The 26,352-nt window shown below is 36.1% G+C and overlaps 1 protein-coding gene across 5 annotated transcripts; it reads right to left on the bottom strand.

The window, feature by feature from the left end:
* Positions 1-26,265, bottom strand: CCP110 (centriolar coiled-coil protein 110). Of its 5 annotated transcripts, none has more exons than XM_068524397.1 (16): positions 26,071-26,265; positions 23,951-24,109; positions 21,449-21,604; positions 18,330-18,458; positions 13,694-15,344; positions 11,566-11,696; positions 10,563-10,740; positions 9,865-10,004; positions 9,495-9,611; positions 9,053-9,154; positions 8,749-8,865; positions 5,616-5,689; positions 5,004-5,066; positions 4,269-4,328; positions 3,697-3,782; positions 1-1,336 (listed from the first exon to the last, which is right to left on the bottom strand). In XM_068524397.1, the coding sequence occupies exons 3-16, from the start codon at positions 21,587-21,589 to the stop codon at positions 1,284-1,286; spliced, it is 3,042 nt and encodes a 1,013-aa protein (XP_068380498.1). In that variant the 5' UTR covers positions 21,590-21,604; positions 23,951-24,109; positions 26,071-26,265; the 3' UTR covers positions 1-1,283. The 5 variants fall into 5 exon arrangements, with proteins under 5 accessions (XP_068380498.1, XP_068380501.1, XP_068380499.1 ...); XM_068524400.1 differs by having other exon boundaries at positions 11,566-11,693; XM_068524398.1 differs by having other exon boundaries at positions 23,951-24,080.
* Between the last annotated feature and the right edge of the window lie 87 nt (positions 26,266-26,352).

Raw genomic sequence — 26,352 nt, 5'->3', positions numbered from 1 at the left:
GGAACGGAAAATCAAAGAAAACAATCTTTATCTCGACATTCTTAAGAGAATATTAAGAATATATACAGTCTGCATTTTCAAAATACCAGTACCTTTTTAAAATTTAAGTTAGAAAGATTAAATGTACACATAAATGTTCCCAATTTTATGTGAGAAGCACAAAGCCCTTTTGGAGATGGCATGATAAATTAACAGTGACATTCTTTTTCATAAAATCATGTTCCCTTGGTAACATTTTTTGGTTTATATTTTAAATGATTATGTAAGTGATGAAAAACCTTAAGCATTAGTGCCTCTTATGTAATGCAGACTTTCAACTAGACAGTATTATTATCCCATTTGAAAATCTGAATTTATCATATAGTACAGCCCTTTATTCTCCCCTAAATCCAGCATGCTAAAAAAAGCAGACTATGAAGAAATAAACAGACTAAACAGAAAATGTAACTGCATGCAACATGTTATTCTATTTTAAAGAAATAGATGTAAAATGCATTCATTCCTAAGCGCTACTACATTTAAGAAGATTGTGCTATCTTCCCCAAACTTGTTATACCCTCCACAGAAAGATTTTATAATTTAATAGAAATGTTTCTAATAGTACTAGGGTAATAACATACATTATTAACATACATTAAGCCTAACATTTCTGTGAGACAACTAGTTGTTGAGAGGAACGTATACCTGTGACCAAAATGGTGATGCCCAGCTACTCCTGTGGTGAATTTTAGGCGGACCACAATCAACAGGCAAGTGTTCTATCCCATGTGGTTATACCGTAAGTCCAAGAATATGAGAGATTAATCAGAGTTTTCAAAGTTACAAAACCGGGGAAAAACGTTCTTCTGCAATAATTTCCCCTCAAACAGAACAGTATCTAGTTTATCAAATTCAGCAGTGTGCAGAGATTAATGAAATTTATATTTCAGAACTTATTTATAAGTTATCACACCTTTTCAATATTTTATAGAAATAAATGCAAATGTCCTTTAAGTTTACAAAAAGGTTCTCGGCAGACACCTGAGTAATAAAACAAACTTATGTTTGTGCAGGTTAAGGACAGAAATGAGCCAATTACTAAACACTAATTTGTCTTCACCCGAAACTGATATTAAGAGGAAAATTCGGTGGGGGGGATGGGATTATCCAGATGATTTTTCAGCCCTTTGACATCACTTTGCCTGGGTAAACAGAGTCCAGAGTTAAATAAAAAGTCGTGAGCAGGGAAAATAATATGGATCCTAACCCTTCCCCCCTTTTTTATCCTAATGAATGTTGTCTTCTTAAGTTGTCGCAACATTTGGCCGCTTTCTTTGGATTTTTCCTGCATATACTCCTAAAAATAGAGCAAAACTAATATTATTTCTCAATGTTAGTTTTTCTGTAATGATACCATTTAATGAGTGCCCACTGTGTACCAAGCACTGAGCTAAGCAAAACACATTATTATATTTAATCCTTATGTAAAATAATCACGAGGTCAAAATTGTTACTACTATTTTAACAATAATAAAACTGAGACATAGGAGAGTTAAGTCACCTGTATAAGTAACAGAGCTAGAAGTAGAAACTCTGAGAACCCAGTTCTACCTGATTCATTGTTTTACTTAACCATTTTGCATTACTACCTCCTACTCTGCTTTAATTAGCAGTTTCTGAATTTCACTATAAACTCTTAAGTCAAGCACAAGACATCAAATGAATGTTTTAAAACATATATGAGATCAGAGACTGCAATTTAGTTTCTAAAAACTATAAACAACTTTAATTGCTTTGCAGCAAACTTTAACGCCTTAGAATTGTACTTCAGTCTAAGAATATGATAGTCTATCAACATAAAAATGAGTTTTCTATAAAATGCTTAATAAAAGGTTTGTCCTCCATGTAGATCAAATCAAAGCATAATTTCAAATTTGTTTGAAACATAATCCAGGCCATTAAAAATTCAAGGAGGAAAGAACAATCTTTTCAAAAGCAACTATGGATCCCTGTGTTGAGATTCATAGTAGAATTTTAGTCAGCCATAAGCCAAATTTTCAGTTTATGTAAAAGGATAAAATTCTTTAGTCTTTTTCAATTGTCTAAATATGCACTCATGTATAAATAAATCTTTAGGAAAAAATAGGAAAGAATTTTTGTACTTGTTTAGATACATATTAATTATACATGTTAATTCAAGGGTTAAGTACATTTTTATTAATAATTATGTTGCAATGCAATTAGACCACAATAGTTCTAAATACTAAACTTCATTGTACACATTAACTGCAATGACTTCCTATTCATCCTTTATACTGTTGCGTATTACTGAATAGAAACAGTAGTTGCTATTTTACTTATAGATTCACAAGTGACAAATAGTGGAGATGAAATGCATGAGAAAATATGGAGAGTAGTCACTGTGGCAATAGACAACATTAGGAAAAACAATACTAATTCCTCAATGATTTGCCAACGAGCTAGGATTTATTACAATATATAACACTAACATGAGAAAAAATTGAAAATGTCTTAAAATTCCATGTAACTTCACAAGCAACAAATCTGGTGTTTGGTCTGAGTTCTTCCAAATGGTTATCTTTCAAACCAGCTGATTCTACCTCTGGAATAAGCAGGATTTTCAGCTCTGTAATCCCCTTTAAAACAACTCCATTGACTGTCACTCACAGTGAATTCCAAAAGATGACCTTTTAAATTATCCTCTATATATTCAACATTATGAATTAAACTCACTATATATACATGCAAAAGGCGAGCAATCAATTCAAAGTTGTGATCAATATCTTGTTCCCTCTTTGAAATTATGTGAATAACATGAAAAAATTTATGTTGCTTATTCCCTCCTAATTTGGAGAAAATTACTTAGTAATAAAAGCTCTAAAATATGAATAATGGTGTATTAATGAGAACACTAGAATTGATTAAAGATTTAATTTTAATTGCCTGGTGATTAGGTTTCTTGTAAATGTTTAGAAAGCAGTCTAGTTAAAGCAAAGCATTTTGAAAGTATTTTTAATGGATCACATAATTTTTGGTGAGTTACCATAGTGCCTTAACAAAGACACCTAAAAAATATTAAAACATTAGCTTAAGGGTTTTGCATTAGCTCAACACTGAATTTGTCTTTTTGCCACCATAAATAGGATTTTAAAATACACTTTTTGGCTTAGCCCTTAAATAATTCTCAAATAACGAACATAAAGAGAAATTTAGCTCAAGCTTCTTACTGAGCAAAAGATTAAGACTTCACCCCCTCCCACTTGGCATATTCACATGTGACCTTGTGGTCAGAGAGAAATTCTTCCCCTTATGTGCAGATACAAATATTCCTGGGTGATACACTTCCCCAAAGCTGAATAGACATGCACAGATTTGGACATCACATCATTATATTTTACTCATTTATAAAAACTTTTCTGAGTTAAGCATGTATAATTCTACAAAGTTTTCAGATTAAAAAATACATAGTGTCTCCATGGAATTTACAGAAATCAAGATTGGAACCACAGTTTCACTAAGATCTCCTGACTGCTGCAAAATACTAATACAAATGATCACTAGTAGGAATGACGGTGAATATGCCAAAATTACGGTGGCAAGGAAAGACACTCTATCCCACTGGTATGGCCTGGGTCATGGGGCAGCTTGTGCACGTCTTTCTATTGAATGGGTTTCAGGAATTTGTTTGCTACACACCTGAAACAGGCGCTCTGTTAGGCACTCTGCTCTGTGAAGACTTCTGTCTATTTTGCACAACCCCCTTCACTGATGTCTTAGGGGTTCTAATTGAATATAAAAAAATTAATAAGTCACTTGCGTTAAGTTCTAAATGTTCAACATTCAAAAAAAGCAACCATACTGCATCAACCGTTCAAAGCACAAATAAGCTTGAAAAGAATTAAGTCTCATGCATGCGCACAGTAAAGAAACTATACCTTTCCCTTCGTCAGGAGACTATAACCATGACTTACGCTTTGTTGGACAAACACTTTGGTGATGTTGAACTTACTATGTGGATGTTTACATTATTTAATGAGCTAAATGGTATGAAATGGAAAGTAGAAACACGCCAACATAAGATGATAATTAAAATATAATACACAACAGTACATCAAAGGGTTATCTTTGAACAAAACGTTAAAAGCTCTTCCTAATACTATAGAAAGATCGCATTTGAAAATAGTTATCCTTTATATAAAAAGCTAATCCCTCTCAAAGCTAATCTTGATTTGAATATTTTTAAATACCCATGTGTGTTGAATTCTTACCCTTGTCTACTCAGTAGCCTATGAACAGGTGCATTCTGTCCTTGATTTGGCTGAAGGACTCTGTTGACAAGGTAAATAAAAAATTAATTCAATAGGATAAATTCAGTTTTTCCCCCATGTTCTTTCAACAGATGAAAGAAACAGTGAGGCAGAAGTCAACGATGCAATGATTTGGCCTATACATTATCACAATGCAAAACAAATTGATTAAAGTGTATCAATATGGTGCTTATTTGCTCACCAAGAGAACAAACCTCGGTTTTTTTATCAGGAAAGAGATGTCTAACACAAATATTAATCCTTGTGCTTTTAGATAATTTATTTACGTACTTTACAGAAGGAATTTTTCCTTTCAAACATCTGAGAAACAAAACATCACTCTTGTAAGAGCAGAAAACAGGTCAGAAACATTAAGCTAGCTTTCTAAGGTTTTTAAGTAAGTATCAAAGACCCCTTGGACTGCAGACTGAACTCAGGACATACGGGGCTCATATTTCCATCAGAGATAGCATGTCCTAGAGAAAGCTCCACAAACATCTGGTCTGGCACATGACCACGTATATGACCAGGTGTTACTATGGATTCTGACTCTGTGACCCTCCACCCCAACAGGGAGAGATTTACTGATGTAAAGTAGAACAAAGCCAACAAAAAACAAGCTTGGGATTTATAAGATTTTCTTTTCCTTAAAAGTTAAAAAAGAGCCTCTTACTGAGACTAAGTGATTTTTCTCACCTTGTTTCAGAAGGATTTTGCTTAACCAGAAATTTCTTATTTGGCATTCCCATTTCTGCAGCTCTAACACAATATAAAAATAAGGACACACAAATAATGTATTTAGAAAGGGGGAAAACACATGATTACAGATGTGATACAGGATGACAGAAACAAATCATCATTTCAAAGTTGGTGCACTACTGAAAGACCTGTAATAAGCATACTAAAGACAAATTTCAAGAAAGAAGAGTTTTAATAGGATAGTTTCAGAATATTATTTGCATTAAGTTTTTCCCACTAAGAAGTCTTCAGGATATTTGAAAAAGAATATATTTAAAAGATATAAAATTAACACTGAATATAAGGATTTAAGTATTTTTAAGATTACTTGATTAGCTATCAATTACACAAGTTGAACGTTGACAAATTTATTAGTTAATACATTTATCTAAAGATAAAATCAGATTTTACCACCAAAACTATCTATATAAAGGGATTTCTATCACCTCAGCTGCAGAAGAGTTAACAATTCTTTATTTCTAATTTGAATATACAAACCAACAGTTGCTTAAAATTAATTGGCTTGATAATAATTAAATTAGAATATGACAAGACATGAAAAAAACTTACCTCATGTACTTCTTCCTATCAAGAGACTTCTGTGTTGCAGCTGAAAGAGCCACTCGTGGACTTTTCATTTTATCCTTTAAAATACAAAAGTAACATGAAGCTGTAGGGGTACCAGTAATACCACTAAAGTATAGTATTGGATGATCTCAAATTGCATGGAAAAGCTTCTCTTACTGGCATTTTGAACTTTAACTTAGTCTTTACAATTGAAGCAGTCTAATTTTTTTAATTAAATAATTAAAATTATTTTTCCCAATGAAATAGTATAAATTTGGCTTCTTTTTCTTTTGCCAACCACACTAAGATCATTGATTCAAACCACAGATCTCCAACACTCTGATATACAGTTAACCCTTGAACAACACAGATTTGAACAGCACAGGTGACTTACATGCAGATTTTTTTTCAACAAATATATTGGAAAATTTTTTGGAGATTTATGACAACTTTAAAAAACTCACAGATGAACCACATAACCTAGAAATATGAAAAAAAATTTTATGTCATGAATGCATAAAATATATGTATATACTAGTCTATCCTTACATAAGCATAAGGTGAGTGATATTTAATATAAAATTAATGTGTTAGTTTCCTTACTGTTTTATAACTGCTTTCAAAGAGTTACATTACCATACAGTATGCAGGCCTCTTGCTCTTTCTCTCTCTCTCTGCCTCCCTCTCCCTCTCTTCTCTCTCAACTACAGCCTATCATCACAGGTACGTGTTTTTTTTTTTTTTTATGTAACACTGTTTCCAATACTGTATTATGAATATGACAACACTGTATGCCATGATTATAACAATTTATTCCTTAGTGTACAGGCTAGGCTACTGTGAAGCAATCATATTGATTACACTAGGTTCCCATAAATCAAACGTATTGCTGCTTCCTCATTATCAATGCATGAATTGTTATACCTGTAAATAAATGTGAACTTGTTTTTCACATTATCTTTTCATTTTTTTTTATCTTTTCATTTTTGATGTCTACCGTTAGTAATACATATAACATCTACAGTGTTTTGTATCATATAAGACAATATTGATGTAGGTACTTAACAGACACGATTCATGTTATAAACAGACAACATAAATTATGGTATTGATAAATACAGTACTGTACTGTAAATATATTTTCTCTTCTTTATGATTTTCTTAATATTTTCTTTTCTCTAACTTATTTTATTTTAAGGATACAGTATATGATACATATAACATACAAAATATGTGTTAATTGACTGTTTATGTTATTGGTAAGGCTTCTGGTCAACAGTAGACTATTAGTAGTTAAGTTGCTGGGGAGTCAGAAGTTACACTGAGATTTCTGACTGTGGGCCACCCCTAAGCCTCCACGTTGTTCAAGGATCAACTGTATTTCAAATTAATTTGGAGCCTCTTTTCTAACTCTGATTTCCAAAAGAGGTAAAATATACAGGACAGTTTCAAGGAAATTCAATCAGGAGCAGCCAACAGTTTTTTATGAGTCATCCAAGCAATATTTAACACTTAACTCAAAAATCTAATCACAAAAACAGTATGTAATTCTTGCCAATTTCTTTTAAATTTGTCTACAGATTTAAATATTATTGGTAATCCTGGGAACTACCTGTTTTAAGAATTGTAGGATGGGGGCCTCCCTGGTGGCGCAGTGGTTGGGAGTCCGCCTGCCAACGCGGGGGACGCGGGTTCGGGCCCTGGTCTGGGAGGATCCCGTGTGCCGTGGAGCAACTAGGCCCGTGAGCCACAACTACTGAGCCTGCACTCTGGAGCCCGCGAGCCACAACTACTGAAGCCCGCACGCCTAGAGCCCATGCTCCGCAACAAGAGAAGCCCCGCAATGAGAAGCCTGTGCACCACAACAAAGAGTAGCCCCCACTCGCCGCAACTAGAGAAAGCCCGTGCACAGCAGTGAAGACCCAACTCAGCCAAAACTAAATAAATAAATATTAAAAAAAAAAAAAAAAAGAATTGTAGGATGGGTGCTAAAGTCAATAAAGAATGATATTTAGTATCAATTACACCAAACCCAGAAGAACCTCAATGTGAAGTAATTATAGATAGATCAATCAATCGATTGATCTGCCCCTGGTTCCTATTAATATCTGGTCTTTGACCCCAGTTCCTGACACAAAACTCCTAAAACCCTTTTAATCAAATCTCCTGAGTGATAGGAGCATCTTTTGTTCTAATGCTTGATCTTTGACTTCGGTTCCTGACACAGAGCTCCTAAATCCCTTGAAATTTCCCGGGTGATAGAAGCAATTTTTTTGAACCCGGGCTCCGACAGTGAAAGCACCGAGCCTTAACCACTGGACAGCCAGGGAAATTCCCCAAAGTATCTTTTGTTCTAATAAGACAACTTTTGGTGGGCTCTGAATGAGGGCTAGTCACCAGAAAGACCAAGCACGATTACAACCTTGAAACTTTCAGCCTCACCCCTATCCTCCGGGGACAGGACAGAGGCTAGAGATTTAGTCAATAATCAATCATGCCTACGTGATGAAGCCTCCATAAAAACCCTAAAATACACATCCACATGCTGGGAAGGTGGCACACACCCTCCACAGGACAGAAGCGCCTGCTCTCAGGACCCTTCCACACCTCGCCCTATGCATCTCTCTATATGGCTGTTCATCTGTATCTGTTACTGTATCCTTTACTATATAATAAACCATTAAATGTAAGCAAATGTTTCCCTGAGTTCTGTGAACCATTCTAGAAAAATTTTCAAACCCGAGGAGGGAGGCATGGGAACCCCATTTTATAGCCAGTTGGTCAGAAGCAACATAATTATTAATAAAATGTACTTAACCCTTGAATTAACATGTATAATTAATATGTATCTAAACAAGTACAAAAGTTCTTTCCTATTTTTTCCTAAAGATTTATTTAATGAGATTGGCATCTGAAGTGGGGGCAGTCTCATAAGACTGCCTCCTTAACATGTAGGATCTGATACTAACTCCAGGTAGATGGTATCAGAACTGAATTGAATTGTAGGACACTCAGCTGGTGTCAGAGATCTGGTGTGGGGGGGAAAACCCACACATTTGGCATCAGAAATAATTTGTGAGTATAAAAGAAATAGAGGTTTTTTTTCACTCACTAGTTTAAATGTCATGTAACATACCATTTGCCTGAGCATTTTCTCTTTGCGAACTTCTCGATCATGATGTAGAATAGACATTCTTTCAGCTGCATCCATTACAAAGAATATGTCATGAATACCATACAGGGCAGCTCGCAACTAAGTTCAAAAGAAGAAAATATTATACCCATTTAAAAAGATGAGGTTAGAGGTCAGTAGTATTATGTATGCTCTTATTTAGAGAAAAAGGTTAAAGTTTTCATTGAAACCTACTTTCAGTGGTTCAGTGAAGGCAGAGAAATAAAACATTTCCATTTCCTAAGAGCCTAGAGGATACATGCATTACCTGAGCTAACACTCTTTCCTGAAGAGAAGCATCTTGTGCTGAAACAACACCTCTCTTTAATGGTGCTTCCAACTGAAAACTTCTTATGAATTCCATAGTATCCTGAAAGAAGAAATGCTCCTTCATTTTTCTAGAAAGATTTCATGATCACTGGAGTTTCCTTTTGTTCTTTTTCTCAGTCAAAACGAAATGAAGAACACAAAACTATTACATCAGAAGTCAAACAGCACTCACTTTAAAGTTAGACAAAAAAATGCACAAACTACTTCATTTACATATTTTTAAAAATTATCTGAATGAGATTTATCAATTTCTAAAAGCCTATATTATGTGACTAAAAAATGTTTGATCTGCCTAAGTTCTGAACTAATTTGTCAACTCAGCTGTCACAACACTGATAGAAACAGACAGAAATGTAACACAATTTACACAATCCTCTTACTTTTACAGTTTGTCGAAGTTGTTTCAGCTTATCTGTCTGCATGAGCCTACGAGTAAGAAATCCTTTTGCTACTGCAGTTACTTTGTTAAATTTTGCTTGTACTTCTGGACTGAAAACCTAGAAGAAATAAGATAGACACAACATTTTAATAATCTGAGCATTATACTCAAGATTGTTTTTCTTAATCTATTACAATGAACTAAATTCTTCTATATGTGTTTACTCTGTGTAGTTTAATCTTTAATAAAAGCTAAACTTTTGATGTATTGCAGAATATTTATGCCTCATTTGTACAACCTAAGATAACATAGCTCTTTAGAAAAGATATAGACAGACAGACATGCATGCATATATCTTTAAGTTTGCCCACCTGAGACCATTTAGTTTTGGCCCTTCCAAAAGGCCTTGTTACTGAGAGTTTGGTCAAGCCACTAGCTGATGATCCCCAGAGGTAGAATGGTACTTCATTTGCAGAACAAAAGCTGTGTTGTAGGGCAGAACTTGTGAAACCTTGAGAAATATACATAAAGTATTATACTTGATGTCAAATAATTAGAATACACAGACCATCCAAATAAACATAACACTCATTAAGAATAACAACTCTGAAACTGATCCACAGCAGACTTAAAATATTTATGGACTTTAAGCTTATGCACCAGATGGATCTTTTCAACACAAACAGCATCTCAGGATAATTGAAGATGTGAAGATAAGCTCTTATTGGGACTGGGTAATGAGATGTAATTCAAGATCATTCAGGAGATAGCAAACTGTGTTATCACTTGAAGAATATCACCTGCTACTTGAATGAATAAAGACCAGGCTCTGAGTCAAATTTCCTGATATTTTCCTTGCTAAGGTGGCTTTTCTCATGAACCTGCTCACTGGTCTTTGATCTGCTGCTATCATTTCATTTTTCACCAGTTCCTAAGCAGCTGGCAAATAGCAGTGGGTTGGATGTGGAATGACTTATAGAAAGGAGGTACAATTTTAAAGTGTGCCAAATAAGATATCTTACTATAGGATAATTTTTTCAAATGGAAAAGGATTTTTTTAAATATTTACCAGAACTATTTGAATTTGAAGTATGGAGTGAGTCCACTTGAGACAGCATTGTTTCTAGTAAACCAGAGTCACTTATCTTTCTCCATTCTAAGTCCACAGCATTGCTAATGCCCAATTCAGAGGCTTCTGCTGTAATCACCTTCTTCTCTTTTAACATTTTCTCCCGTTCTTCTATTTCCTGTAGATTAACAGTTTATTATAATATGGTAGCTCTTTTCATTACATCTCCAAATAGTATTTTAGGCTCAGCTAAAAGTATGTATGATTATCAGCAAATTATTATTTATTTCAGGTTCTCCTCCCTCAAATAAAATTGACTATTTAATTGATTTTAAAATGTGATAATCTTAAAACAAGTGTCCTTCCTCTTATGATATACTCTTACAGAATGCATATTTCAGCATCTACTTACAAAATACCTTTTAAAAATATTAAAAATTTTGAATCAAGGATTCTATTAAGTATCCTTTTGATAAATTATGCATTTATTTTTAGATAAGGATCAAAATATTTTAACTCACACTTTGGCAATAAAAATACTCTCCATGACACGGGGAGGGGGAAGGGTAAGCTGGGACAAAGTGAGAGAGTGGCATGGACATATATACACTACCAAATGTAAAACCAATAGCTAGTGGGAAGCAGCCGCATAGCACAGGGAGATCAGCTTGGTGCTTTGTGACCACCTAGAGGGGTGGGATAAGGAGGGTGGGAGGGAGGGAGACACAAGAGGGAAGAGATATGGGGATATGTGTATATGTATAGCTGATTCACTTTGTTATAAAGCAGAAACTAACACACCATTGTAAAGCAATTATACTCCAATAAAGATGTTAAAAAAAAATTGATAATTCCAAAGTCACTTTTTTTTTTAAATACTCTCCATGTATGAAAATCAATGACCCCCTTAGATTAAGCTATACAAGGGTAACAATTATAAGTATCCTATACATGACCAAAACTCCACTCACCAGCCCTATATCCCTACATTTTAATTCCTCACCTTTTGCAGTCTCTCCTGTTCCCTTTCCTGCTCAGCTATGAGTAGCGATAACTGCTGGGCGTGCTGCTCTTCTAGTCTCTTCCGCATTTCTTCGAAAGCTAACATCTTGCTTTTTAATATCTCCTCGCCTTCTGAAAAGAAACATGTCCCCTCAAATTTAGAAAATTTAGTAATATCTGATTTTTATAACATCAATTTAAATTACGCTTCTGACCAGAGAGTATTCCTGGATCTGACCTAGTACAATCAAGATATAGCCAGGTCCCTACTTTGAATCACGTTCTCTTTTGCCCTCCTCTCATTTCATGCCACTAAAGGTCTGTATCTCATCACCCTAACCCACTCGTTCGACAGATCCCATCATGATCTGAACTGATAAAGCCAAGACTATATGTTCCGTCCAATTCTCCTTACTGCAACTAACTTCACAATGTGGTTCTCATGTGCATCTCACCTCCATTTATTTTCTTCACTCTTGTCCTTCTCCAGGGTCTCTGGTATTGTAGCTTCTACTTTTGCTTTGTTTTACTTTTTTAAAATAAATGTTGCTTTTACAGTGTAAAGCTACTCAGCTTGAGGCTCCAAAAAAGATTGGATATTAAAATTCTAGATATTTTAATTACTAACTAAAAAATTTATTAAATCAGTATGACTATGCAACTTACTGAATAGAAAGTGGTGTGACACTTTGAAATGTTGAAATATCAAGTATTACACAGATGTAGCACATAGATATTTAGGAATCCACTATAATTCAACTAAATTCAAAGAATCCTTCTTTCCAAATACACAGTCAATGATTTTCATTGAAGATAAGCGCATTATATTTGTCCTACCTGCCATGGTATTCTGATAATTTGTTCCTAAATACATTTTATTCAGCTACAACAATTTGCAGTTGTTCACATGCAATTTTTTTATAGGCAAGGGGGGGCTGGAAAAGCAGTTGAATTGTAACATTCAGCAAGAAAGGAAAAAGGCCCTCCACTCAACCACTCAGCCAACAACTGGAGTCCATTCAGCTCTACCTTAAAAACTTTATAAATGAGTGCCTGTCCAGGGGATCCCTCTCTGGGAGGTGTGCCCGAGGCAGGCAGCCAAGCAATGGGCAGCTCTCGGCACAATGCACTGCAGCCCTTGCCCACTCTGATAGCAAGCCGGCTGCCTCCATGCCTGGCCTCATCTCACACGCACTGGCCTTCCTCCTGTGAAAGCACAGCCAGAACTGCCACTTGGTCAGTCTGTGTACTTTTGGTATTCACCGAGACAGCTACTAGCCTGCTATGTCATCTACTTGGAGAAGCCAAGCTGGCTCCTCAGATATCAACTGTTTTTATTAGAGTGCTTATAAAGTCGCACAGGTGTTGTGCAGTCTGCCCCAACCCAACCCTATTTTTCCTATAAACCTTGTTACTTTTAGTGTGCAATTTTACAGGATATGAAGTTTTTTTCAGGAGGATACATATCCCATTAGAGTTGAAATGTCTGTGTCTAAAAACTTAATTTACTTGATTTATATGTCTTCCACATCAGTAATGAAGAATTATGAGCCATGACAACAAAGTAAGGAGTAAAGACATGTTTTAACAAGTTACTGTTGATATAACACTAGATGCAACAGAAAGAAATTTGAAATAATTTTCATTAATAAAGACACCACTCTTGAAACACTACTCACAGAGCCTTATTTGTGATATCTTCTCTAATAATTTAGTGTTAAAGTGTTTACTAAAGGGCCAACTACATGAAGATCTCATTACAAATGAAAGGGCAAGCTGATGAAAATATTAGAAACCATAGTCCAAAAGGAAGACATCATAGCAATATACTGGATTAAAACTATGAGTGATGTTTCATGCAAGAACTTTTTCCTCCAGTCATTAACAATATTCTCTGTAATACCAAGTGGATTGTGAAAGATTCATAATTTAAATAGGAAAATCCTTTAAGAAAGCCTATCAAATGGCAGTAAACTGTAGCTAGTGATGCTCTGATAAATGAACAGATGAAGACAATTATAATTATTCTGCAATTATTATTATTCTGACAATTATTAATTGTCAATTAAAGGTATTAAATAGAGATGCTACCTGCTTGGCAGATATTAAACACTTCGAAGCTATCTTACCTTTGGAACTACTTTCTAATATTTTATTCTTGTTGATGTAGACAGACCCCTTAGAGTATCCTTTTTCTGGCAAATGTTGCCTTTCCTGTTCAGCTATTCCAGTTGTTATGACATAAGGCCAGTTTTCTTTTTGCAAATTATCAATATCTAAATCAAGTCTCCGTTTAACTTTCTCAAAACTGTTATCCAAAAATTGTTCATTTCCACAGGACGCTGTAGGGGTGTCCATATGCTGTCTGGTATTCTGGTTTTGCATCAGTAAAGGAGATGGGTTTTTTACGTCATAAGACTTATTCAGTCCCATTTGGAAATTGCAGGAGTTTTTCTCTAACACATTGGCTGACTTGAGTCCACTCACAGTCCCAAAGTTTTGACTCACTATACATTGGCTGGTGGCATATGGCTCATGCAATCTTTCCACTGCAGTACATGTACTGTCCATTTTGTGTGGTCCTCTCCCATCAGATGTTAACTGACCTTCCATGATAGCAAGTCCATGAATAACTTTATTTTCTAATTGACTTCCTGAAGATTGACATACCTGATTTGATTTACCTAAAACCATTTCCTGTATGGCTTCAGAAGTATTTTTACTGACATAAACCTTGCTTGAACAAACTCCTGCTAAATCAATTGGTAACTCTGGCACAGTTTCAGGTACATTTGTTTTTTCATCAGTTTCTTGAACAACTAAGTCTACCGCCTGTTCTTTTCCTTTAGGACTTAATTCACAAGCATTTATTGGGTTATTTATAAGTATATGACATGCTGATGATGGCCTAGAACACCTTCGATGCATTTTAGGACTTAGGCTTGGCTCTGGGCTAGGTAATTTGGCATATGAACCAGTAAGACTTTTGATAACATTATTTTCAGTAACAAAAGTGGGAATGCCTTTAAAATCAGAATCAGGTTCTAAAACAGTGGAATGGCCAGTTGGTACAGGTACGTCCACTTTAGAAAAGCTACCTAAAATGGATGTATTCACGCTGCTTGCTTGAGTGGAAGCACCTTGGAGAAGAACATTTGATTTATTAAGGCTTGGTTTGTCAGGAATAACTGAACCACAGTGCTTGCCCATCAACTGGGCCTTCTCCTTTTCACAGTCAGTCACTTTAAGAGCATCATTTTCTTTGTCTGAATAACTCTCATTAACACTCCTCTTTGCACTACTTCTCAGACTGTGTCTAGACTGCTCTCTTTCTATATATTCCTTTGACTTTTTCATCAGCTTCTGAAGACTCATTATGTAGGGATCGGGAGTAACTTCCTCCAAAAGTGATGGATCTTGTTCTTCATTTGTTGGAAAGAGACCACCAGAAATAAGTGGTTCTTGTGCAGCTGTTGAGGAGGTCTTTAGAGAAGCTTCGTTTTCTGCGTGGCTAATATTTGAACTATCACATTGCTTCAGATAATTGAATTCTTCTGAGTCCCTAGCTAAGTCTATCCCATTAGATTTAAATTGGTCCTCAGTATTCAATGGCAAAATTCCAGTTATCTTTTCAAACTTTGCTAAAGTAGAGTGTTCAGTAGGGCTTGGCAAGATATTTGGAAGTGTAGCAGGAACATTCAAGTTTCTGACTTCTGAATTAGAGTAAACTGTTTCAGTCTCCCACTGATCAAAATCACAGGCATTAGGTGCTTTTCTAACCTGAAAAAGGAAATTTAAAAATTATTATTTCCAGGAATTCCCTGGTGGTCCATTGGTTAGGATTCCGTACTTCCACTGCAGGGGGCACAGGTTCGATCCCTGCTTGGGGAACTAACCTCACATGCCGTGTGGATCAGCCAAAAAATTAATTAATTAAAAAAAATAAATTTAAGAAATAAAAAGTAATATTTCCTCACTACACAAAAAGCCTTTGATTTCATTGTTTTCTAAAGTGAAACTGAAACTGAAGATTCAGAGTTCTAATATTTGAAAACACAAATAAAAACTCAGATGACCTTTTCTATGGTATTCTATATCACATGGAGCTCAAATTACTATAAAAAGCATCTACTGGTCATCCTGGCCTATTTATTAACAGATTAAAAGAGAATTCCCTCACGGTCCAGTGGTTAAGACTCCGCACTTCCACTGCAGGGGGCGCGGGTTCAGTCCCTGGTTGGGGAACTAAGATCCTACATGCCGCCAGGTGCATCCAAAAATAAAGAAAGAAAGAAAGAAAAGGAAAAAAGTCATTTATCTAATCTGATACAAATATGAACATATGTGCATATATATACACACACATTCATATACTCATGTGCAATTTAATCTTGGAATAGAAGCATTTTCCTCAACCTTCTTCTGGTTATATGTTATTAACATCACCAACTGCTCCTCCTATGAGAACTATCATCTAGGGATAACAATGTGTAAGATAAATAGCAAGTAATTAAATTTCTTACATAGATGATTCCTCTTTAACAAGGACTAACTTGCCCAGGACACTGATTAAGCAAAAAAATAATTCAGTACCAAGACTCCTGCCTCCCATACGCTTACTCCAAATTTTAACTAAAATCCTTCTATATGATGAGACAAATTTGTGGTAAATGATAGGTCAGCCATCAAGCTTAATACTTAAAAAATAAGAAAAACTTCAACTTAAAACCTGATTCATTAAGGCAAATTTCAGTTTGATTAACTGGGTGATCATTTAAAACAGCAACCTGTTAATGAGTTTTTGAACAAGCAAAATAAGTTAAAAATTTAATAAAGATGAAAACAATTGTATACACAAAAGATCCAATAGAAAAAAAAAAAATTACATTTTGTATCTAAATAATTCGACTTTGCAAAAGAACAAAAAGTGAACTAGGATGTTTTCTAAAGATTATACAAGCATATATGAAACTGGCAGAAATCATTATCATATTATCATATGAATACACTCCAGAATCCTGAATTTTAAAAGATTTTTAGGTTGTTTTGTATGTGTGTTTTTTCTTAGGCAATATGGCACTCTTATTTTACCTTACATATCCCAAGACATGTAATGATTTCCAGGTACTATGCAATAAACAGTACAACAAGATCTACTTGGTCACAGCCTCACAATCGAAATAAAACAAAAGGGATACATACTCATGACACACGTTCGCAGGTTTAAGTAAAATGAATTATTTCCTCAAAATAGCTAAACATTTCATATTTGTGATATTCAGCAGCCATGCTTTTTGTACATCACTAAAAAAGCCTTTGGTTAGACAATTTAAATAACAACAATAACAAAATCTATCATAGAATCATAGGTTTTACAGGTAAAACAGACCTTAGAAATCTATTTGTATTATATAAAATTTCTCTATCTGCATAATTAATTCATTACTCTATAGTTCAACATTGTACACGTTCTATTAAGCAGAGAAAGTCTTCAAACTCAACAATAAACTCATTAGTAGTATATTTGATATATTCCCTCAGTGGACCAAGAATGATATGCCATTTTTGTTCCAATAATAGGAAATATCTAATAAATAAAAAACCCACCTTTACTGTGCTACTCACTACATTTTTTAAACTCAATATGAGCAGTAATTATACTTTACAAATTAAAATCTACTACCCACAGAGAAATGAAGGTAGTAGTTAGTCGGAAATATCCTAAGGGTCATTGTACATAAATCATCTAGTATGAATTACACACACCACAAACCCCTAAGATTATAAAAAAAATTAAAAGATGTAACCAGCAGGGCTTTCCTGGTGGCGCAGTGGGTGAGAGTCTGCCTGCCAATGCAGGGGACACGGGTTCGAGCCCTGGTCTGGGAAGATCCCACATGCCGCGGAGCAACTAAGCCCGTGAGCCACAACTACTGAGCCTGTGCGTCTGGAGCCTGTGCTCCACAAGAGAGGCCGCGACAGTGAGAGGCCTGCACACCGCGATGAAGAGTGGCCCCCGCTCGCCGCAACTGGAGAAAGCCCTTGCACAGAAACGAAGACCCAACACAGCCTTAAATAAATAAATAAATAAATAAATAAATTAAAAAAAAAAAAAAAAAGATGTAACCAGCAAAACAGGGTTATATAAGGCAGAAATTATTTGTTTTGTCTAATTCACTGTTTTTAGTATGAAATGATCCAGACCTTAAAACACATTGTTTATACAAATTTAAATTAAATAAAAATCATTGCAAAGGTATAGATGTGTTGTTTAAATAGTTTCAATTTGTATCTAAGATGCATCTAGGCAATTCTATTATCTAATCTAAATTGCATTTGTGTATCTAAGAGCAGAATTTTCACCAGAAAAAAAATTGGGGACAGTTATTTACTTTAGCAGAGAATGAGAATAAGGTCATTGAGTCAATAGTCTGATTAGTTCAGAGGTAAACTACAATGGCCAATTCTATCATTGTCACTGAGAATTCAATGTTTTTAGAGTCATAAGACACAGACAACAAGCAATTATACTCAGTGTATGGGTCCATTGTCTAAGTACCCTCTGATTCAAGTACTGAGCACCACTAACAAGCAAGTGAATTTTCTTTGGAGTAACTGAAATGGAATATCACAAATTATGAAGTTTCTCAAGCTTAACAGTATATTGGTAATTAACTACTAAGGCAAATTTATTTCTGAAAAATTATCATCAATGCTTAACTCATGATTTCTTAATTATAATTTAAAAGAGCTTAAATTACACACCTGAACATTTTCAAGAATCTCCTGGACACGTGTCAGTAAAGCTCTCTTCCTGTTAACCTGCTTTCTTGCTTCTACATCAAGTGCTTTCTGCTTTTCTTGTTGCATTTCCTTTCTTTTCTCGATATTAAGCTGAAAAACATCATAAATATGTAATTATTTCTCATAAATGTAAAAATATCATAAAATCAGGCAGTTTTGAACCAGAATGATTAAAAATGTGTGTAACAGGTAAAACTATCTACAGTGAAAGAAATCTGAACAGTGGTTGGGGGTGATGACTGGGATGGAGCATATGAAATTTTTCTGTGGTGATGAAAATGTTGTGTGGGTGTGAGTTATAAATGGATGAGAACTCATGGGACTGCTTTTTTTGTTTTTTTTTTTTTGGTCGCACTGTGTGGCATATGGGATCTTAGTTCCCTGACCAGGGATTGAACCCATGCCTCCTGAATTGGGAGCACGGAGTCTTAACCACTAGGCCACCAGGGAAGTCCCCAGCACTAATGGAACTTTAGCACTTAAGATCTGTGCATTTTACTGTAAGTAATTATTCTCAATTGAAAAAAAAAAGTTGAAAGAAAAAAAAACTGTTCACTTATCAAATGCTCTGAAATGAAAGATAAAATTAACCCTTTTGGCTATTGTTGAGATTTTCATTTGGTAATGTCTTACTTCACTGGTTCAGTTAGATTCTTTAGCTTCTAATCCTCTAATCAGTATACATTTCACCTCTTTGCTACCTCAAGAAAATGTCCAAAGCTTTAATGATAGAAGAAACAGATAATGTTTTATTTGCCTACAAAATCAGAACACATATTTGGTTCCACTTCATTGTAACCTCCAATAAAAATGTAATGTACTGAAAAAATTGAAGGCTTCCAAGCATTATATTTTTTTTAGTGGATTTAAGTCTTTATTATTAAGTCCTGGGAAGTTTAGTCACTATGTTAAGGAGTCAAGACTTATTTTAGATTTATGCAAATAGAAAACATGTCATAAAAAATTATTTCAAAGTTGCAGTATTTGACTATCAAATACAACCTAAAAACATGGATTAAGGTCCATAAGCATTAGATTTTGCTTACAAATAAGTAACTGATGAAGTCGTAGACCCTAAACAACAAGGCCCAGACATTTTGGCCTATATTAAACTAATCAAGCAATATGTCATCAAGTAGCTGATAAAACTGTTTTAAAATCTTTTCTTATGTGCATGGTACCAAAGAATCATTCCACAGTTTACTTGCTAATCAAAAAGAGAAAAGAAAATGTATACCTTTAGAGTCATATGGCAGTCACCACTGTAGAAGCAAGTGTTCAAACTACACATTACTAAAAGACAAACAACTACACATTATGTAACTTCTGATTTAATTTAATATGAAGTACATGGCATCATCTCCAAAGAATTCTTGCTAAAAATGTTTAACCTGACTCTAACCAAACTATAAGACTAATTTCCAGTTTATAGGAACTACAGGGACTAGAGGGCAAGTTAAATGTCACCATGAGGAAACAATCAGACAAATCCAAAATGTAAGGCATTCTGTAAGATCTCTAAAAATTCACTATCATAAAAAACAATTTTTTAAAGAAATTAAGGAATTGTTCTATATCAGAGATTAAAAAAACGTAACAAGTGAATGCTATTTGTGAACTGACTGGATCCAGACAAGAAAAAAAAAGTTATAAAAGACATTTTGAGCACAAATAGAGAAATCTGAATATAAACAGAATATTAGATGCTATTAAAATTATTATTAACTTTCGTAAAGTGTGATATGATATTGGAGTTCTATGTAGGAGAGTATCCTTATTTTTAGAAACTGTATACCAAAATATTTAGGGGAGAAGTGTCATGTATCTGTAATTTTCAAATGGCTCAGCAATAAAGCAAAAAGAGTTTTAAATAAAGCAAATAACGCAATAAAGCGAAGACGGCAAAAATGTTAAAAATTGTTGAATCTAAATGGTAGATATGTGGGTAGTCACTGAACTATCCTCTCAACTTTTCTGTATGGTTGAAAATTTCATTACAAAAAGTTGGCAGAAAATATTGACCTTTTAAATCCTGCTATACAAAAAAGAAATAAATTTAAAACTCGCTTTCTTTCAGTAATATAAGTTTTCTGATTTGAAATAATGTCACATACATTTATAAAATATTCAATCAGTATCAAAGGGAAACACGATGAAAAGTGTGTCTTCCCTCTCATCCGATATTCCCTCACTCCTCCCCAGAGAAAGAAGATAACAGTCTTATTTTAAAACCCAAATAGTTAGCATATATTGAGTACCTACTATGATCTAGGTAGTGTTGTAAGCATTTTAAATGTATTAGTTTGTTTTCCTCAAAACAGCCCCATGAGGTAGGCACTATTTTTTATCCTCATTTAACAGATAAAGAAAATGAACCTGCAAGTTCACACAGCAGGTAAGTGGCAGAGCAATAATCTGAATCGAGGCCAGAAGGATCCAGAGCCAGGCTTTTAACTACTACTCTATACTGCCTCTGAGAGCATGCTGTGTCCAGTGATTTACAGTAGCTTGTGAAGATCCTTCCATGCCCACACATTAAGATCTACTGTACTCATTTTAATGAGAGTCTATAAAGTGGACCAGTTAGTTAAACTAGTCCAGTACTGATGGACATTTAGGTTGTTCATCAATCTTTTGCTCTTTTAAACAATGCTCCTATAACCTTACACATACTTCTTCAGGCACATGGATGAGTATAATTGTAAGATATTTCCCAAAATGGAATTGCTGAGTCAAAGGTTATACACACTTTTAAATTCTGATAAACACTACCAAACTGCTCATCAAAAAATAAAATCAACCGATTCTCTGAGCAAAAGTGCATTTTAAGTGCCTCCTCCCCACAAGCTAAGAAATACTAGATCCTATCAGATCTTTGCCAATCAAATATGTTAAAAAAAAAAAAGCAAAAACCAAACAAACAAAAAAAACCAAACGCTAACTCATTTGCATTTCTTTACTTATGAAAAGGGTCAGGCATCTTTTTGATATTTATAAGCCAGCCTTTCTTTTGTTTTTCTGTGAACTATCTTAGTGGTTCACTATAGAAAAAAAGATTATTTAAAATCAAAAACATTTACCAGTGGAGAAAGCACAGCCACTCCATGGAAGCGAATAAGTGCGATGCTTTCAGACTGGACAGGTAGAAAGCTCTCTGTGGATAGTGATGCTTCTTGGATTCTGGCAAGAATTTTCTCACAGAACTTCTCATACTCTTCCATCTTCCCACAATCACACTACAAGAGAGAAAAAAAGCCATTTTTAATGTGCTGACAAAAATAGATCTTAATTTATTTGGCAAATCTGTAGGGCACTGAAATATTCCTGGAATTCACAATTTCTAGAACTGGCTTTCCCAGAATTGTTTCACTGATCAGGAGCTAATTCTTGGGTAAAGGAAAGCACCTCAAGACCCTGCCCAGTCAAGCCTTGCTTCATATACTAAATATTTCTGAAGATTTGTACATAATCAATCTTTAAATGTGATTAGTTTAGAAAAGTACTAAGAACTCAGCAATGAAACCTGAAAGAAAATCAGTTGTAAAACATATTATCTTTTCTTCAAGAGGACTTATCTACACATCACAAGGAAAACTAAATAGGACTTCCCTGGTGGCGTAGTGATTAAGAATCCGTCTGCCAATGCAGGGGACACGGGTTCGAGCCCTGGTCCAGGAAGATTCCACATGCCGCGGTTCAACTAAGCCCGTACGCCACAACTACTGAGCCTGTGCTCTAGAACCCGCAACCCACAACTACGGAGCCCGCGTGCCTAGAGCCTGTGCTCTGCAACAAGAGAAGCCACCACAATGAAAAGCCTGCGCACCTCAACGAAGGGTAGCCCCCGCTCGCCGCAGCTAGAGAAAGCCCGCACGCGGCAACGCAGCCAAAATAAATAAATAAATAAATAAAATAAAAATAAGAAATCTAAGCAGAAAAATGTGTGCAACGGTTTATTTATTTAAAAAAAAAACCTAAATAATACAAAGGTAGGAATGCTTTTGTAGCCAAAATAAAAGACAAAAGGGCTAGTTAAATAAAAACTGGTATTTACTTTCAAAAGTTCTTTTTTCTATCATGGAGTCCAAAGTCTATTACTTGCATATCTTAAGAATATAATTTGACTCCATGATAACTGACCAAATCAGTCGGAAGTGGAAAACAGAATCTACTGGCTCTCATATTAATTCTACTTTACTGTTAAAAAGTGGAACCATCACCAAACCACTTAAAATAATCAGTCCAGTAATTTCACAATTTCTGGGAAACTGTGATGGTGGCTATGAAAATACAAGGTAAAAGGAAGGGTTAGCTACCAAATTCATTCATCTAGCAAGTGTTAAATATTTGATTGCCTGTTTCCATAGCATTATGTCTGGCATTGTTTCCTTTAAATAAACAAGGGAAAGGGAAAGTGAAAGAGAGATATCACTGGACACATAACCAACAACGATATGATCTGTGAAAACAGAAAAACTTATACAATAATGCTTCTTTAAGTGTTCATTCTAAAACAATTAATTAACAAAGAAAAAAAGAGAGAGGGAAGGGAAAATCACTTCATGACGTGGGATATGCAAACATGAAATAAGATACAATACGATACTGTCCTAAGCCTCAAGGTACTTAAAAATTTAGTACGCTAACGTATCAGGGACAAATAATGTCACAGTTAGAAATGAAGAAAAATCATATTCAAAATTATGATTAGATTATGAAAAAAGATATATTGCTACTTTTGACCAACTGGCAGTCTTATTAATAGCAAGACTTCTTCCTACCATCCCATCAATTCTAATTATTTCTACATTCATTTATGCAAACTGAGAGTTTAATTTCAAAGAAATGGTTCTCTAGAGTGTAAATGAGATTATTTTGCAAACTTATATTCATAAGACAAGCAAAAGTAAAAAACAAAACATAACACCTTACTGCATGATAACCATAGCAAGGCCTCCTTTTTTAATCTAGACTTCAACCCACATTATGATATCTTAACAATCAAAATAGGCAGAAGCTAAGATATAAGAGAACTTCAAATGACCCCATTTATACTAAAATACTTCAAAATATTTTTTAACACAACCCATGCATCCAGCATTACAAGAAACCAAAACAGATTACTCATACAATTAATGTAATATACTTCCAATGGACACACAAGCAAAGCACGGAAGGTCTGGGAAATTTAAGGAAATAAAATATCTTTATGGCAAAAGTTTTACATTTCTTTCAACAACATCATATAAAAAATATGCCTCATTGTTTCAGAAAGTTAAATTCACATCCCTTAAACAGTATATGTTTGTCATACATATTGCAGACATACAGCAATATATTATTACAGCATAACTTATAGCCTATAATAGGGTATTAAACATCCAAATACAAGTCTAATATGATGATTATGGAAATTACCAAGTGACCCTAGAGCATGACTGGATCATTCTCATCCTTTAGTCTCAGCTTGGAGGTCTCTTCTGAGGCCATCCCTGATTATCCCAACTAAATTAACCCTGCACCCTAAATTAACCCTTCACTATCACACTACCCTGCTGTTTCCCAATTTTCATAGCACTTACCACTATCTGAAATTATCTTGTTTATTTCCTTGGTTTTTGTCTTTCTTCCTCCACCAAAATGTAAGGTCCATAAGCACAGGTACCTTCTCAGTCTTGCTCACCACTGAATCCCCATTACACAGGACAGTGTCTGTACACAATAGGCACTTCATAAAAATACTGAATAAATAAATTAGGATAATTAGCTCAAACAATAACGTAAACCAGAAAAAAGAAGACAGCAAAGAAGCTAGCAAGGAAGAGTGGAATTTTGAGAATGACTTTCATAGATGACCCTATTCTCAGAGAAACTGGTACCTCTAAACTGCAAAGGCAACCATTTAAAAAGCGAGCGTCTGTATCTTTTTTTTTTTTTTTAAATCTGTTTGAACAAGGATACACCCCTTGTATGTGGATGCAATTTTTTTTTCCCCATATTTTAAATTTATTTATTTTTATATTTTATTTATGGCTGTGTTGGGTCTTCGTTTCTGTGCGAGGGCTTTCTCCAGTTGCGGCAAGCGGGGGCCACTCTTCATCGCGGTGCACGGGCCTCTCACTATCGCAAGCCTCTCTTGTTGCGGAGCACAGGCTCCAGACGCGCAGGCTCAGTAGTTGTGGCTCACGGGCCTAATTGCTCCGCGGCATGTGGGATCTTCCCAGACCAGGGCTCGAACCCGTGTCCCCTGCATTGGCAGGCAGATTCTCAACCGCTGCGCCACCAGGGAAGCCCCGAGCGTCTGTATCTTATATGATCAAGCAAGAGGGCACTTCGCTTCTCACGCCACAGTTACCTCTGTCAGCAGGGTTTTATTTTAAGGGAGCCTTGACTACAAGGCCACTCCAACCACAAATCTGCTGCCCCATACTTTACCAGCAGGCATTACTGGTCCACATGAATTAATAATTTGTTGGCTGCATCAAGTGCAGACATGCCCTGTCTTCTCCATTTAGACGATGATCCTTCTCCAAATGAGGCTCTTTGCAAACCCCATAGACTCACGATTCTCCTACCTACTCCTCACCAGTGCTCTATCAGAAATGTCACTGAAGGGAATGGTAAAAGTAACACAGAACACATCTTGCCTTGTTTTCAGTTGTTAGCTGGTTGTTTACCCATCAGTCCTCCTAAAAACAAACTTCCTGTGGAGGCAATAAAGGGGAAGGTTCTTATTCAGGCACACACACTAGCTGTATGTTCTTGGCAATTCACTTACTATCTCTGTCTCAGTTTCCTCCTTTGTAAAATAGGGATAATCAAGAGTATCTCTCTCAAAGAGATTCTGTGAGGATTCATTAGTATACCGTAGGATATGCAGAAAGCATCAATAAATGGGAGCACCTTTTATTTCGAAGAGGATGATGATGATTATGATTTTTTTCACTTGTTTATGAACTCCTGGAGGGCAGCGACAGTACTTGGTTCCTGGTAAGATTCAATTTAACTTAAAAACGTGGAAAGGGGGACAACAGCTTCCTCATTTTGCTGTGTCCAGACCCCTCCCCATTAAATCACTCTCTAGGCGCCTGCCATTTGCCTAAACTGGGGGGTAGGGAACTGGTATTACAACCAGATAGAAGCAAAGGATGGGAACCACCCAGTAGCATCATGGGTAATAAAGAGAATTTCCTTTTTTTACTTCATGCTTCTGCCCCCAGAGAATCGCAAAGGCAGAGTAAACAGCGCTCCTAGGGTCTCTGCTTGGTGGTAACTGCCGTTCAGAAATGGCCAGTGCACACCCTGGGGTCGCTCCCCTCGCCAGAAAAAAAAACGGCCCAACCACTTTTACCAACAGGAGGTGGTTCCTCGGGTCTGGCCCGAGTTTATTTACTGGGGACCCTCTGCCCTCACCCTAGCGCCCCAAGCCCACCTCCCCCAACTCCTCTGATAAGGCTCCATCCCGAACACCCCCCAGACGGTGCCAGCATCTGAGCATCACCTCCGCGCCCGGTGCCGCCGGCCCCCGGGATATCCGCCTCCGCCCACCCGGAGCCTTTCCAGAGCCTCAAGGCCCAAGAGCCCGGCACCTTCGCTCGGGTTCCGTGCAGAGCCCGCCCTCAGATACTCAGCGCGCCCATTCCGCCCGCCCTGCGGCCTCGCAGCCGGACCCGCTGAGTCAAGGCCCCTCTCACGCACACACCTGTTCTCCCACGGCCGCGGCAGCTTTCCTCCCCTCGCTACGGGCCTTGGCAGGAAACAAACTGCTCAATTGGTACTGACTGAGAGCAGCTCCATCCACCGCCGCCTCCTCCTCCTCCTCCCCGCCATATTACGGTGCTCAGGCGGCAACGCGGGCTCCTGGCAACCGCCGCCGCCGCCGCCGCTGCTGCCGCCGTCCGGACTCCACCTCTTAGGGCCGGCACTTCCGGTGGTTGCTTCCGGGCCGTTGGACCGGTTGGGCCTCCAGAAAACTACAATCCCC

This window comes from Eschrichtius robustus, chromosome 16 (genome assembly GCF_028021215.1).
Source record: "Eschrichtius robustus isolate mEscRob2 chromosome 16, mEscRob2.pri, whole genome shotgun sequence".
Classification (NCBI taxonomy): Eukaryota; Metazoa; Chordata; class Mammalia; order Artiodactyla; family Eschrichtiidae; genus Eschrichtius; species Eschrichtius robustus.
The sequence above is the reverse complement of the archived record's forward strand: the minus strand, read 5'-3'. Positions and strand labels throughout refer to the sequence as shown.